Here is a 13,419-nt window from a genome sequence, read left to right on the forward strand (position 1 = left end):
CTCGGTATGTCCATTCTATAATGCTTTCAACAGCGACGTAATATTTCTGACATTATAAAAATTGACATCAGCACCGTTAACTATCTCAGTATGTCCATTTTGTGATGCTCTCCACAGCGGTGTTACATTTCTGACATTATAAATATTGACAATATTTAACTATCTTGATATGTCCATTTTGTGATGCTTTCCACAGCCGTGTAACATTTTCATCATAATAAATATTGACATCAGCACCGTGTTCTACTAAATATTTAACTATCTCAGTATGTACATTTCGTGATGCTTTACACAGCGGTGTAACATTTCTGACGTTATAAATATTGACGTCTATCATCAGCACCGTGTTCTACTAAATATTTAACTATCTCAGTGTGTCCATTTTGTGATGCTATACAAAGCGGTGTAACATTTTCATCACAATAAATATTGACATCAGCACCGTGTTCTACTAAATATTTAACTACCCCGGTAGTCCATTTTGTGACGCCAGGACAGCGCTGTAACATTATCATAATCATAAATATTGACATCAGCACCGTGTTCTACTAAATATTTAACTATCTCAGTGTGTCCCTCTTGTGATGCTATCCACAGCGGTGTAACATTTTTATCATTATAAATATTGACATCAGCACCGTGTTCTACTAAATATTTAACTATCTCAGTGCGTCCAATTTCTGAAGCTTTCCACAGCGGTGTAACATTTCTGACATTATAAATATTGACATCAGCACCGTGTTCTACTAAATATTTAACTATCTCATAGTGTCCTTCTTGTGATGCCATGAACAGCGGTGTAATATTTCTGACATAATAAATATTGACATCAGCACCGTGTTCTACTAAATATTTAACTATCTCAGTGTGTCCTTCTTGTGATGCTATCCACAGCGGTGTAACATTTTTATCATCATAAATATTGACATCAGCACCGTGTTCTACTAAATATTTAACTATCTCAGTGTGTCCATATTGTGATGCTATATACAGCGGTGTAACATTTCTGACATTATAAATATTGACATCAGCACCGTGTTCCACTAAATATTTTACTATCTCAGTGCGTCCAACTTCTGAAGCTTTCAACAGCGGTGTAACATTTCTGACATTATAAATATTGACATCAGCACCGTGTTCTACTAAATATTTAACTATCTCAGTGTGTCCCTCTTTTGATGCTTTATACAGGGGTGTAACATTTCTGACATCATAATAATTGACATCAGCACCGTGTTCTACTAAATATTTAACTATCTCAGTGTATCCATATTGTGATGCTTTCAGCAGCGGTGTAACATTTCTGACATTATAAATATTGACATCAGCACCGTGTTCCACTAAATATTTAACTATCTCAGTGTGTCCATCCTGTGATGCTATCCACAGCGGTGTAACATTTCTGACATTATAAATATTGACATCAGCACCGTGTTCTACTAAATACTTAACTATCTCAGTGTGTCCCTCTTGTGATGCTATCCACAGCGGTGTAACATTTTTATCATCATAAATATTGACATCAGCACTGTGTTCTACTAAATATTTAACTATCTCAGTGTGTCCATTTTGTGATGCTATATACAGCGGTGTAACATTTTCATCATTATAAATATTGACATCAGCACCGTGTTCTACTAAATATTTAACTATCTCAGTGTGTCCATTTTGTGATGCTATCAACAGCGGTGTAACATTTTCATCATTATAAATATTGACATCAGCACCGTGTTCTACTAAATATTTAACTATCTCAGAGTGTCCATTTTGTGATGCTTTATACAGCGGTGTTACATTTCTGACATTATAAATATTGACATCAGCACCGTGTTCTACTAAATATCTAACTACCACGGTGTGTCCATTTTGTGACGCCATGGACAGCGCTGTAACATTATCATTCCTATAAATATTGACATCAGCACCGTGTTCTACTAAATATTTAACTATCTCTGTGTGTCCATTTTGTGATGCTATCCACAGCGGTGTAGTATTTTCATCATCATAAATATTGACATCAGCACCGTGTTCTACTAAATATTTAACTATCTCAGTGTGTCCATTTAATGACGCCATGGACAGCGCTGTAACATAATCATTCCTATAAATATTGACATCAGCACCGTGTTCTACTAAATATTTAACTATCTCAGTGTGTCCATTTTGTGATGCTATATACAGCGGTGTAACATTTTCATCATTATAAATATTGACATCAGCACCGTGTTCTACTAAATATTTAACTATCTCTGCGTGTCCATTTTGTGATGCTATATACAGTGGTGTAATATTTTCATCATTATGAATACTTAAATCAGCTCCGTGGTTAACTAACTGTTCAACAACCTTAAGATGTCCTTTTTCTGATGCTACAAGCAGTAATTTTTGGTAAAATGTATCTTTAGAACTTAAATTATAACCGTGACTGAACAAACAGTTTAAGATCGACAACTCATCTTGATAGAAGTTTTGTTGAAAACAATAGGACTGCCAGTTCTGAGGGAGACTACGTTTTGATGCAAGAATTAGTTCATAAAGACATGTAAATCGACTACTTGTATTTGATTTGAAAGTTTCCATTTTTTGTGAAATACCAATGGTTTTTTGAATGAAGTTACGAATGACTTGATCTTGAAATGCATCTCTGTTGTTACATTGTGAAATTAAATATTCTTTCACAGAATCATAGTTATTTTCAAATGCAATTGAGACTGCTATTTTTCCATTTTTGTCTACAGAAGTTGTGTCAGCATTGTTTTCCACCAAAAGTTTCACAATATCAAGGAAGCCTCTTTCTGCCGCTTCATGTATAGGACACCTGTCCTCATCATCAGCAATATTCACATTAGCATTTCTTTGTAACAATATTTCCACTATTTCACATCTAGACATACGTGATGCCCAGAATAATGGAGATCGTCCAGAGTTACTGACTTGGTTTACATCTGCCTTGCAGAATAATAGGGTTTCTACAACTGTGGTATATCCTAGTCTACAGGCAGTGGTGAGAGGTGTGTCTCCCTCAAAGGTATTATCCCTACTATTTACATCGGCTCCTTCTTTAATAAGTTCCACAATTACTGACTTGTTGTTGGATATTACAGCAGCTGTTAACGGGGTGTAACATAGGTGCTCATTATAAGGGTCAAACGTATCATTTGGAGCAAGGTTAATATATGAGTGCCCTAGCCAATCAATGAGTCTGTGTACAACATTTACATTTCCTGTCAAACACGCCAACACAAGCAATCTGGAACCGTCCGTCCTCTTTATCTCCAGTAATTGCGGAATATTTTCAAATCTGTTAAGAATGTAGTTTAAAAAATGTACATGTCCAAAATAAATGAGCCAACTCAATGCCACAATACGAAATTGAGGTTCGTCATTGTTATATTCAAACTTGCCTTTCCCTTTTCCACGGTAAGCTTTTATTTTAATTGTTTCCCCCCAAAGGAGGTTGTGTCTATAGTAATCTAATCCCCAGTATTTTACTTTATCCGAAGTTTCTTTACTGTAGCTTACCATATTCATCTCGGAGGAATGAATCGTTAAAAACATGTCTGCTAAATCTCTATTAGGTACATCATCAAGGTAAGAAATAAAGTAATCTAAAAATTCCTTGCTTTTAAGAGCTTTTCCATCAAAAACGTCGTAGAAATGAACGTCTCTAATATCTTTCAACAGTCTTTTTGCAAGCAAGATGTAATGTTTCTTTTTAAGGCAGATACAGAGATTCGTACACGATGGTTCTACAGCTTCTTCAGTGACAAGAACATTATTTGCAATATAACTACTCCTCAGTGATTTGAGAACCTGTTCTGGGAACTTGGAAGCATGGAGATAGGCCACAACCTCAAACAATGAGTCATGGTAGAATGAATAAATCTTATTTTGTTTAACAAGATATGTTCCAGTCAATTCTTTTAATGACCTGCGTATACGAGGCAAACTGACGTCGAAGTTATCGCTAATCGCCTGAAAAGATTCAGAAACCTCCTCCTTTACCAAGTAATTATCCTTGAGCATACATAATACAAGTGCGGCATAATGGGATTCGTTTTGGTTCCTCATTTTAATGAACTGTTCTATGATACTCTGATATGGTTTTTCAAAAAACAGACTTCCCAATTTCTGGTTTTCTTCACCTTTTGAAAATAATCGGCATAAAAGAGGAAACATCGCCATGCCTCTTTTAAAGTTGACACTCTTGTAAATCGTTTCATCTATTCCTGCTCTTTCACAATGTGAATTTAATATTTCCTTCATTTCATTCTCACTTGGCATATAATCTGGACTTCCAATATCAATAACATTTTTTAAAAAACTAGGTTGTTTTTCGCATTCAATAAAGACTGATTTTCTACAAGTAAAAATAAATTTTGTTTTCTTTGACAGATAAATGGATTCAAACATTCTTTCAATGGAATTGGAAATTGATCTGTCAAAGCCAAAGACCCCTACAGGATCATCGAGAAGAAAGACTTGGTTGATGCTGACAAGACGATAGGTCATCATGTCTTCGATGTGATTCACAGGTATAATTTCCCAACCTTCCTCCTGTAGTTGAAGGCATACCCGCCTGGCAATGAATGTTTTACCCATTCCAGGTCCGCTAATTATTGTCACGATATCTTTGGATTCAATTTCAGATTTCACTTTCTGAAATGCTCTCGTTTCGAAAAAAACCGTTTGCTCTCGTTTCCATTCCTCAAATATCTTTTCATGTTGTTCTGCAAAATATGTACTCTAAATTATTTTGATTTAAATTTACACAATATATCACGATATCATTTACCAAATAATTTCAAAGTTTCTTTTAGAATTAAAAATCATTTGTTATTTAAATTATTTATAATGTTACCACGGATATTAAATGGGATGTGTTTTCTTTCCAGTTTTTCAACTCTTTTCTTTAGGAGAGAGAAATCGTCTAGTATGCTTTGTTGCTCCATTCTGTCAAATTTCTTTGTAGATAGGGAAACAACATCAGCATTAAGAGAACCGCTGCTCAAACGTCCTATAGCCTAGAGGAAGAATGAAATAAGTAATAATTATTTGACAATTTGATCTGTATGGATTCAATATGCTTATAGTTTAATTTTAATGACCCTGTTATTAAAGATTCGGGACATATAATTTTAGGTCTGTTCGTCTGTCTGTCTGATTGTTTGTTATGGCCATCTTTTAATCAATAGGCCCATAGGCCACATCGCTCACCTGAATACCTTTGACCATGCTGTTCTTTATCAGATTCCCCTTGTAAAACCTTTTATGACCCCACTCATAGGGGTCATGACTTGAACAATTTAGAATCTACACTACCTCAGAATGCTTCCAGATACCAGTAAGTTACAGCTTTTCTGGCCCAGTAGTTCTTGAAAAGGAATAAGTTTAATAACCCCACCCTATTTTTGTATTTTCTTGATTATCTCACCTTGTGAGAGGACCTGACCTTTTGTTTTAAAGATTAAAACTACCCTTTAACTAAGGATGCTTTGTACCAAGTTTGGTTAAAATTGGCCCAGCGGTTCTTGAGAAGACGTCGAAAATGTGAAAAGTTTAGAGACGGACTATGGACAAAATGTGATCAGAAAAGCTAACTTGTGAGCTAAAAATGTTTGGTTCCCCTCCATCGACTGACAGACTATTAAATGTCCAAAAACTCAAAACGCTTTTTTTTTTCAGGATAAGATATTTTTTCTTTTTATTTCTTTTTTTCCCATTAACAAATATGTTGACATTTTCGGGAAAAAAAAAGATTTTACCACCTACTTTACCACCATTTTAAGGGTGGCCTAATCCGTTTGTCTACAAAAGCTATAAACTTGCCCATAACTTTTTATAAAATGGTTGGTCTAAGGTCTATGAATGTCACATGTGAATTCTTTCTGGAAAAAAAAATCTTTCTTTGGGTATCAACAAATCTTTCCTTTTCATTTTGATTTTAATGTTTGGACTACGATTGCAAAATTTTGCTAAACCTTAATATTGGCATTAGTTTTTGATCAATGAGTGATAGACCGTTAAAACTTTACATGTATTGATTTTTGAAGTTCGCCCTACTTTAAAAAAATTAATCTTGGCGAATTTAATTAAATGACTGTTGCTAATGATTTCATATATCACATGTAAATTTTTGGTGAAGAGTTCTTCCTTTGGATATCAAAATTGTAAATTTTAAGCGGTTGGTGCTAGAACTTTCAAATTTCAATTACGTACATGTATTAATTGTGACGAGGCTTTTCGTATATATAATACCAATATTTTGGATTTTTTATTTGATTTTGGGATGTGGACTGCTTTTTGGAAAAAAACCCATATTATTTGTATGGTCGGTTCTAGTGCTTTCGTAGTTACTTATTTGCTCCATATTCCTTGTGATAAGACCTTTATTTGGTTACCAATATTTTTCTTAACTCTTAGCCTTGACTTCTGTGTTTGAAATACATTTAAAAACTTAAACCTTGGCCTTAAGCTGGCATACGAAAGAATCAGTATTTAATATTCAAATTCATATTTCAGCCAACAGCTAGTAGAATGACATTTTAACTAGTCAAAGCTAAGATTCTTGATGTAATAGGCACTTGCTATTAACAGATTGACTAAAATAAATAATTGGAAAATGTGTCCACAATGTGCCCTCTTCGTTATTCTACAACAAGTGCTCCTTTTTTAAATTTGACTCTTTTTTAGCATTTAAAATTTTAAATGAGTGACTAACATTGTTCTTAATGGAAATTACACTTAAGCTGAGGAATGAATAATTGAAGGAATTTGTTAAGTGATATCATACCTTAGAAATATTTAACCATTTGGACTTAAATGTTGGTAAATTCATGGAAGATTTTCCGTGACATAATGAGTTTCTGGCGAATCTTATTCTCTCTACATCATCACCCTGTGAGATATCACAAGATCTTGGCTCCTTATTCCAGCCGCTAGTGGGCGCTGCAATTGCTACGGTGTTGCGCAGAAGAGTGTACAAAAGAGAGGTATCAAAGTCAGCTGAGGAAACTGTTCCACCGGCAGCTACAGAATAAAATGAAGGTGTGTTAGCCTAAACTATAAACCTTTTTATATTTTGGTTGTACAAAAATGTTTTTCAAATGTAATTCAACTGTTTCTATTGATATCATTGACTATATATTTGAAAGATACTACTTGTACATGAATATGCAATGATACATGTATTCTTGGTAAACCTGTAGATGGAGGTTAGAAGCATTTACAAACTGATATCAATGATATGCTCACTTTCCTATTACACCTGATCCCACCTTATGTTTTGGAGGTCCTTGTTTGCTCTGCTCGTGTTTTGTATTGTTTTATGGACTTTTGATCTTGAATACTGTTCGCTGTCATCATATCTTTCATCTTGTTCATGATGCATATACTAAATGACTGTATTTTCTAAGTATATTCGTCGCCCGCGTGGCGCAGTGGTTAGAGCGTGTGCTCTAGAGTCACGAAGTAAGGAGTTGATCCTTATGTCTCGGGTTCGAATGCCACTATGGGATGTGGAGATCGGTCCTTCGGATGAGACCATATAAAAAGAGGTCCTTTTAGAATTAACATTTTCCCTGTGTGCAGATATACTGCATTTTTAAGAAAGACTGCAAACAGATCCACCCCATATCTAGTTTCCCATTTTTAGCATATTTTCAAGGAAGGACAATTCAGTTCAATTTTTAAAAGTTTACAGGGGTGGCAGACTTGAATTTTACACTAGCTAACAATGCTTCATTGTCAATATAACTAATTACTTTGCTGTCCTGGAGGAGAAAATTCTTTTTTAAAAAAATGATATTTCATTTTTTGGGCCACATATATATGACCATTCTGTTCTTTACCATATTTCCTCCTTGTAATACATAATGAATCTCCACCCTACCCCAATGATCATAATTTAGACATTGTGAAATCTACATTACCCCTTTTAATGTGCAAATAATTTTCAATATTTCTGGCCCAGTGGTTCAAAGATTTTTCCTATATATTTCTATGTAAAAAAAATTTGGATTCCCCATTGTGGCCCCCCCCTTCCCCCAAATGAACAATTTACAATCTACACTGATGCTTTCACATAAGTTTCACCATGGTTCTGTTGAGAAGAAGATTTTCAAAGATTTTTCCTATATATTTCTATGTAAAACTTTAATCCCCCATTTCTAACCCCGGGGGTCATGATTTTTGACAACTTAGCTTCTACACTACCCCAGGATGCTTCCACATAAGGATTTTCTGACCCTGTTCTTGAAAGAAGATTTTCAAAGATTTTTTCCTATATATTTCTATGTAAAACTTTGATTCCCCATTGTGGCCTCGCCACTCCCCCGGGGGTCATTTTGAACAATTTAGATTCTACACTATGAAGGATGCTTCCACATAAGTTTAAGTTTTTTTGATTATATCCCCTTTGAGGGAACTTGGCCCTTTATTTTAACAATTTCAATTTTCCTTCACCCAAGGATGCTTTGTACCAAGTTTGGTCAAAATTGGCTCAGTGGTTCTTGAGAAGAAGTCGAAAATGTGAAAAGTTTACAGACGGACAGACGTAACGGACAACGCGGACAAAATGTGATCAGAAAAGCTCACTTGTATCACCGGCCCCCTCCCAACTTTAAGAAATTTGAATCTGTTCTATTTTTGTTGATGCTTCCAAATTAAAAACAGTAGTTAAATATATATCTTAATTTTAAGATTCTGTAGCATACAGAGAAAGACTTACGAAAATTATGAGTATATAGCGAAGATATGACAATTCAACTGCAAGAATTGACTGCACAATATAAGTGCCGGAAAAACAAAGGTTGTATTAACCGTCTCTCTTTCGTATATGTCAAGGTCACGCTACTCTTATTTTTAGCTCAAACTTGTAAACAAAATTCAACTGGAGCATTGCAAAGGTGTGAAATATGTTCTAACAACTTTTTAAAAAGATTACCCGGTACATCAAATTTTTTGGTCTACTTATATTCATTCGTGGATACCTGAGACCATGGTAACTATTGAAACATATTAAACACTTTTTGCGCACGCGTATGATAGGGAGGAAGAAGTGGTATTTTGCAATATTTTCGTTCTGGGGCAGACAGAAATTAAATACTTTTATTTTCATAAAAATTTAATTTTTAGGTTCTGAAAAATTTTCTGAAAACAATATTTTAAGGAATTGAACAAAATTTAGGTCATGAAAATTCTACATTTGTCAATTTTCCCCTTTGTGCTCACTGTGCCACTTTAATAGACTAACCATGGCTGAGATGTTCTCTTCCCCTAACTATTATGTAAAACTGCTATTCTCCACTGTCTCCTTATGTAACCCCGCGGTGTCATTGTTTAAACACATTGAATCTACAATACCTAAAAAGTCATATTAAGATGACTTATCATGGAATTGCTGTTGTGGAAAAGATTACTAGTATTTTTCAAATAAATTGAAACACGTCACCCCCCCCCCCCCCCCTAAAAATGTGGCTCTTTATCACCATTTTAACACTTTGATTCTACATATGTAAACTGTAACGTAATTAAAATTTTGTTGGTTAATTCTTAAAGGAAAATTAGATATACCAAATTTCAGATACTAGTATTACTGAAAATCTCTCCTTGGAAAACTATATGCCTTTCATTAGAAATTCATTTTATCTTTCATGCTTTTTGAAAAGTTAAGTAGTAATATATTCTGTGAGAAATTGTCAAAATTATATAAAGACGGAGAAACAACAGACGTACCATAGACAAAAGTAATCAGAAAAGGGTAATTATACTTCTAAACTACCATGAAATGATTTTGAAATAAATTGTGTAATTAATATATAAAAACATGTGAAACATTGGTTTGAAGATATATTCATGATTTGCAGTTGGTGTAATTTTTTCAACTCATGTGTGTTTTTATGTCAACCTCTGCCATTTAGGCTCGGGAATATAAACACACATCTCCTTAGATAAAAATAATCAAAGATTATAATTTCAACCTCAACGAATGTTAATAAAGTAGGCAAATCCTACATCATATTTTCTTAATATTAAGTATTCATCCCAACAAAAATATTGGCAATGTGCTTAACCCTCTACATGGCATATATATATTTCTGTTTGTTGAGTTTAATAAACATGTATTGTGAAACAAATATTCATAATGTTTAACTGCGGATATCAAAGCTTCATTCATTTGTCTTTATCCCAAAACTTGTAATTGGTGGACCTTGTTTGGAAAATATAGGCAGACCTATACAAGTCTTTTTGTCAATAAAATGCATCATCCATGCAAGTTTAATTTAGCTAACTTATAGTTACTTGGAAATGAAAATGTTCAGTTTACTTTATTTTCTTCAAAATCTTAGTGTAATTTCCAAAGATAATTGCAATGCATGTTTGTAAACTTACAGTTACTTGGGAAAAAAATGTTCAGATCCAGCAGAAGCAAATTTAGTGACTACATCATCTATGCAAATTTGGTTAAACATTTACTTGGTGCAATGAAAATAAAAGTTACCAGATCTAGTCCTATTTTTACTTGCTTCTGTTTATCATAATAAAAATGACACCTTTTCTTTAATTACATTTTTTTAATTAATAGTCTTATTTTTTGGCTTTAAAAAGTGCATCTATGTTTTGTCAATTATTAAACAAGTTTATCAAATCTTAAATTTTTTAAAAACAAAAATAGTTCTTGCCACATGAAAATGTAGGCATTTTGATCCAGCAAAAAGGGCAAATATGGTTAAAGAATTTTTTTCCCTTTGCATCATCTGCAATGTTTGGTTCTTAATATGTATTATTGTATTTCCATGTAAATTTAGGATTTTTAGATATCCTGTTGCACATAACATTGAAATTTTTTGGATGTCATTCACAAATTTCAATAGGCTTATAGACTGTGGAATACATTCAAAAACTTTCCCTTCACTCATCTGAATTATTGAATCATCTGAAAGTAAGCATTAATGATACATCCCTAGATGCATCATATGCATATGTTCTGTCGGTGATTTATGGAAAATGCAAAAAAGTTTTCACCTGGTCACTCATCTGGCAAAATTTATAAACAGTTCCGAAGCAAGTCTGTAGTGACCATCCTAGATTTAATAGTGAATTTCTTTGCGAAAACAATAGGAACATTCATGGGGTTTTCTGTGTTTAGGACCTATTTGATTGAACTTTTCAACTGTTAAAAAAATAAAATTATATGCCTCAACATTTATTGTGATCCCTAGATGCATCATTTATGCAAGTAATTGTTCAGATAGAAAAACCTTATAGTTTTGCAATGGAAGTAAATTTTTAACCAACGCCGTTGCCTCGCCAAGTCTCGGGGATAAAAAAAACACACAACTTGTTGGATAAAAATCCTATCCAACTACAAATCATGGGAGATCCTTTATTTATTACCAGGATATAAGACGGTCAACTGTTGAGGATTACAGCGCTTCTTTAACGTTGTTTGTACTTTCTTCAGGTGACTGGTCAGCGTCACAGGTGGGACAAACGAGTCAAACAGAAATCTAACGGCACGTGTACCAAGCTGGGCTAACAGATAATAACGTAGAAAATTGTTCTCCTCGTCTGTAAGTGTGTTTGAAGTTCCTAAAAATATACAATCAAAAAAGTAATGAAAAACAATCATACTGATGGATACTGGTAGATGGTTTTGAACAAACAGAGAGCACATAGGTATAATCTGGAATATTTATCAAAATCAAAAATGACTACCAGTATTATTCTCTGGAATTATTATTTAAAAAAATCAGTTGTCTGGCAAATTGCTTGCATTTTTAATAAAATAACATAAGATTTTTCAGGAAAATCATGTAAGCTACATTTTATTTGAACGATTCAAGTGTTGATAAAGTGTGATTGTTAAAATTGTTTAAGTTATCTATACTAAAACTTAGCATAAATTTTGCTAAAAATAAAAAATGTAAATATAAATAAACGATAAAACCTACAGCATTTGTAAAGTGCATTTGCTTTTCTGTTGCATATTATTGGTATAATTTAATGATAAACTCAAAATTTGTGCATTCGATTTTTCTCTCACCAGGTACGTTAGTGACAGGCACTGTAACTGCACAGTTTGATGTTTTTGTCGATGAGGTTGATACTGTACTCAGTATTTTACTGGTGGGGGTTACAAGACTTGAGACGGCAACACTCCAAATACTGGATGTTGTTACAACTTGACTTGACGAGGTGCTTGTTATTGAGAAACTTGGAACCTGATTGGATGAGCTGGAAGTCACTTGAGAAAATACTGCTGCTGAACATATTGGTGTTGCTACTGAGGAAGATGATAAGGTGCTTGATATTGCAGGGAATGCTGTAGGCAATGTTCCAGTGATTGATGTTAATTTAGTTGTCGGTACTGTTAATGTTGAACCACATGTTGTTATTGGTATGTTAGTTGTTGTTACTGTTGTCATTGTACCATGTCTTGTTATAGCCATGCTAGTTATTGGTACTGTTGATGTCCCATTTGTTATTATTGGTATGTTAGTTATCGGTAATGTTGATGTTGATCCATTTGTTGTTGTTGCTATGTTACTTGTTGGTAATGTTGCTCCATGTGTTGTTATAGGCATTTTAGTTGTTGTTACTGTTGATGTTGTACCATGTGTTGTTATGGCTAATTTAGTTGATTGTAACGCTGTTGGTACAGTTATTGATGATCTATTATTGTGTAAAGGTAATGTGGTAGATGACACATTCAGGGTGTGACAAGATTGGGTAACTGTCGTCTGACAGGAAGATGAAGCTGTCGTTATTACTGAAGCTGGAGGTTGTATACTGGAAGCTGTTGACGTCACCAAAGGTAATTCTGTAGAAAAGGATAATGACAAAATTTTAGAAGGGACATCCTTTCACATCATAATAATGTACTTCATCTGCTTAATATACGTACAGAGGAAAAGAAAAAGAATTTTAATGAAAGAATGCAGTTTCAGTTTATGAAAATTGGATCCCTAAAATCTAGAGGACCCCTTTGGAAGGGGTCATGATTTTTTAAAAATTTGGTTGTAGTCTAATTGCTTTTTTCAATCATTTCAGCAATTTTACTGCTTGAAGTTCAGGAGAAAAAAAATCTAAAAATAACAGTTATTCTTATGGTTTAAACCACTCCTCAGAGGGAGCATTTTATTTCAATTTTTTTTGTTCCCCTTTACCCACAGTTGTTACATTGATTGAAATTGGTTCATCAGCTTAAGGGAACGGTCTGAAAATGTGAACGCACAGACTAAAACAGAAATCAAAAGGTCACCTGAATGACTCGGATGAATTTAAAAAGCATCAATGTACCTTTTGGGATTTTTGCTTTCATTTTCTTCGTAATTTTGCATTGATGTCCATTACTGGTTTGATTGTGACTCTTCCTCTTTCGTCCTGGACATGTAGTATTGAATGGATGAAGTTTAC

At 33.9% G+C, this 13,419-nt stretch overlaps 1 protein-coding gene across 1 annotated transcript; it reads right to left on the bottom strand.

Annotated features, from left to right (window-relative positions):
- Positions 1-471: 471 nt before the first annotated feature.
- LOC134280487 (uncharacterized) lies at positions 472-13,413 on the bottom strand (the record flags this gene model as incomplete). The annotated part of the gene is made up of 6 exons (XM_062762896.1): positions 13,303-13,413; positions 12,047-12,823; positions 11,398-11,592; positions 6,794-7,029; positions 4,862-5,024; positions 472-4,730 (listed from the first exon to the last, which is right to left on the bottom strand). Coding segments are annotated over exons 1-6 (5,652 nt in total), but the record flags the coding sequence as incomplete, so codon positions are not given.
- Between the last annotated feature and the right edge of the window lie 6 nt (positions 13,414-13,419).

This window comes from Saccostrea cucullata, unplaced genomic scaffold, assembly GCF_032062105.1.
Source record: "Saccostrea cucullata isolate Sc308-1 unplaced genomic scaffold, CSIRO_AGI_Scuc_v1 ctg19667, whole genome shotgun sequence".
NCBI classification, from domain to species: domain Eukaryota; kingdom Metazoa; phylum Mollusca; class Bivalvia; order Ostreida; family Ostreidae; genus Saccostrea; species Saccostrea cuccullata.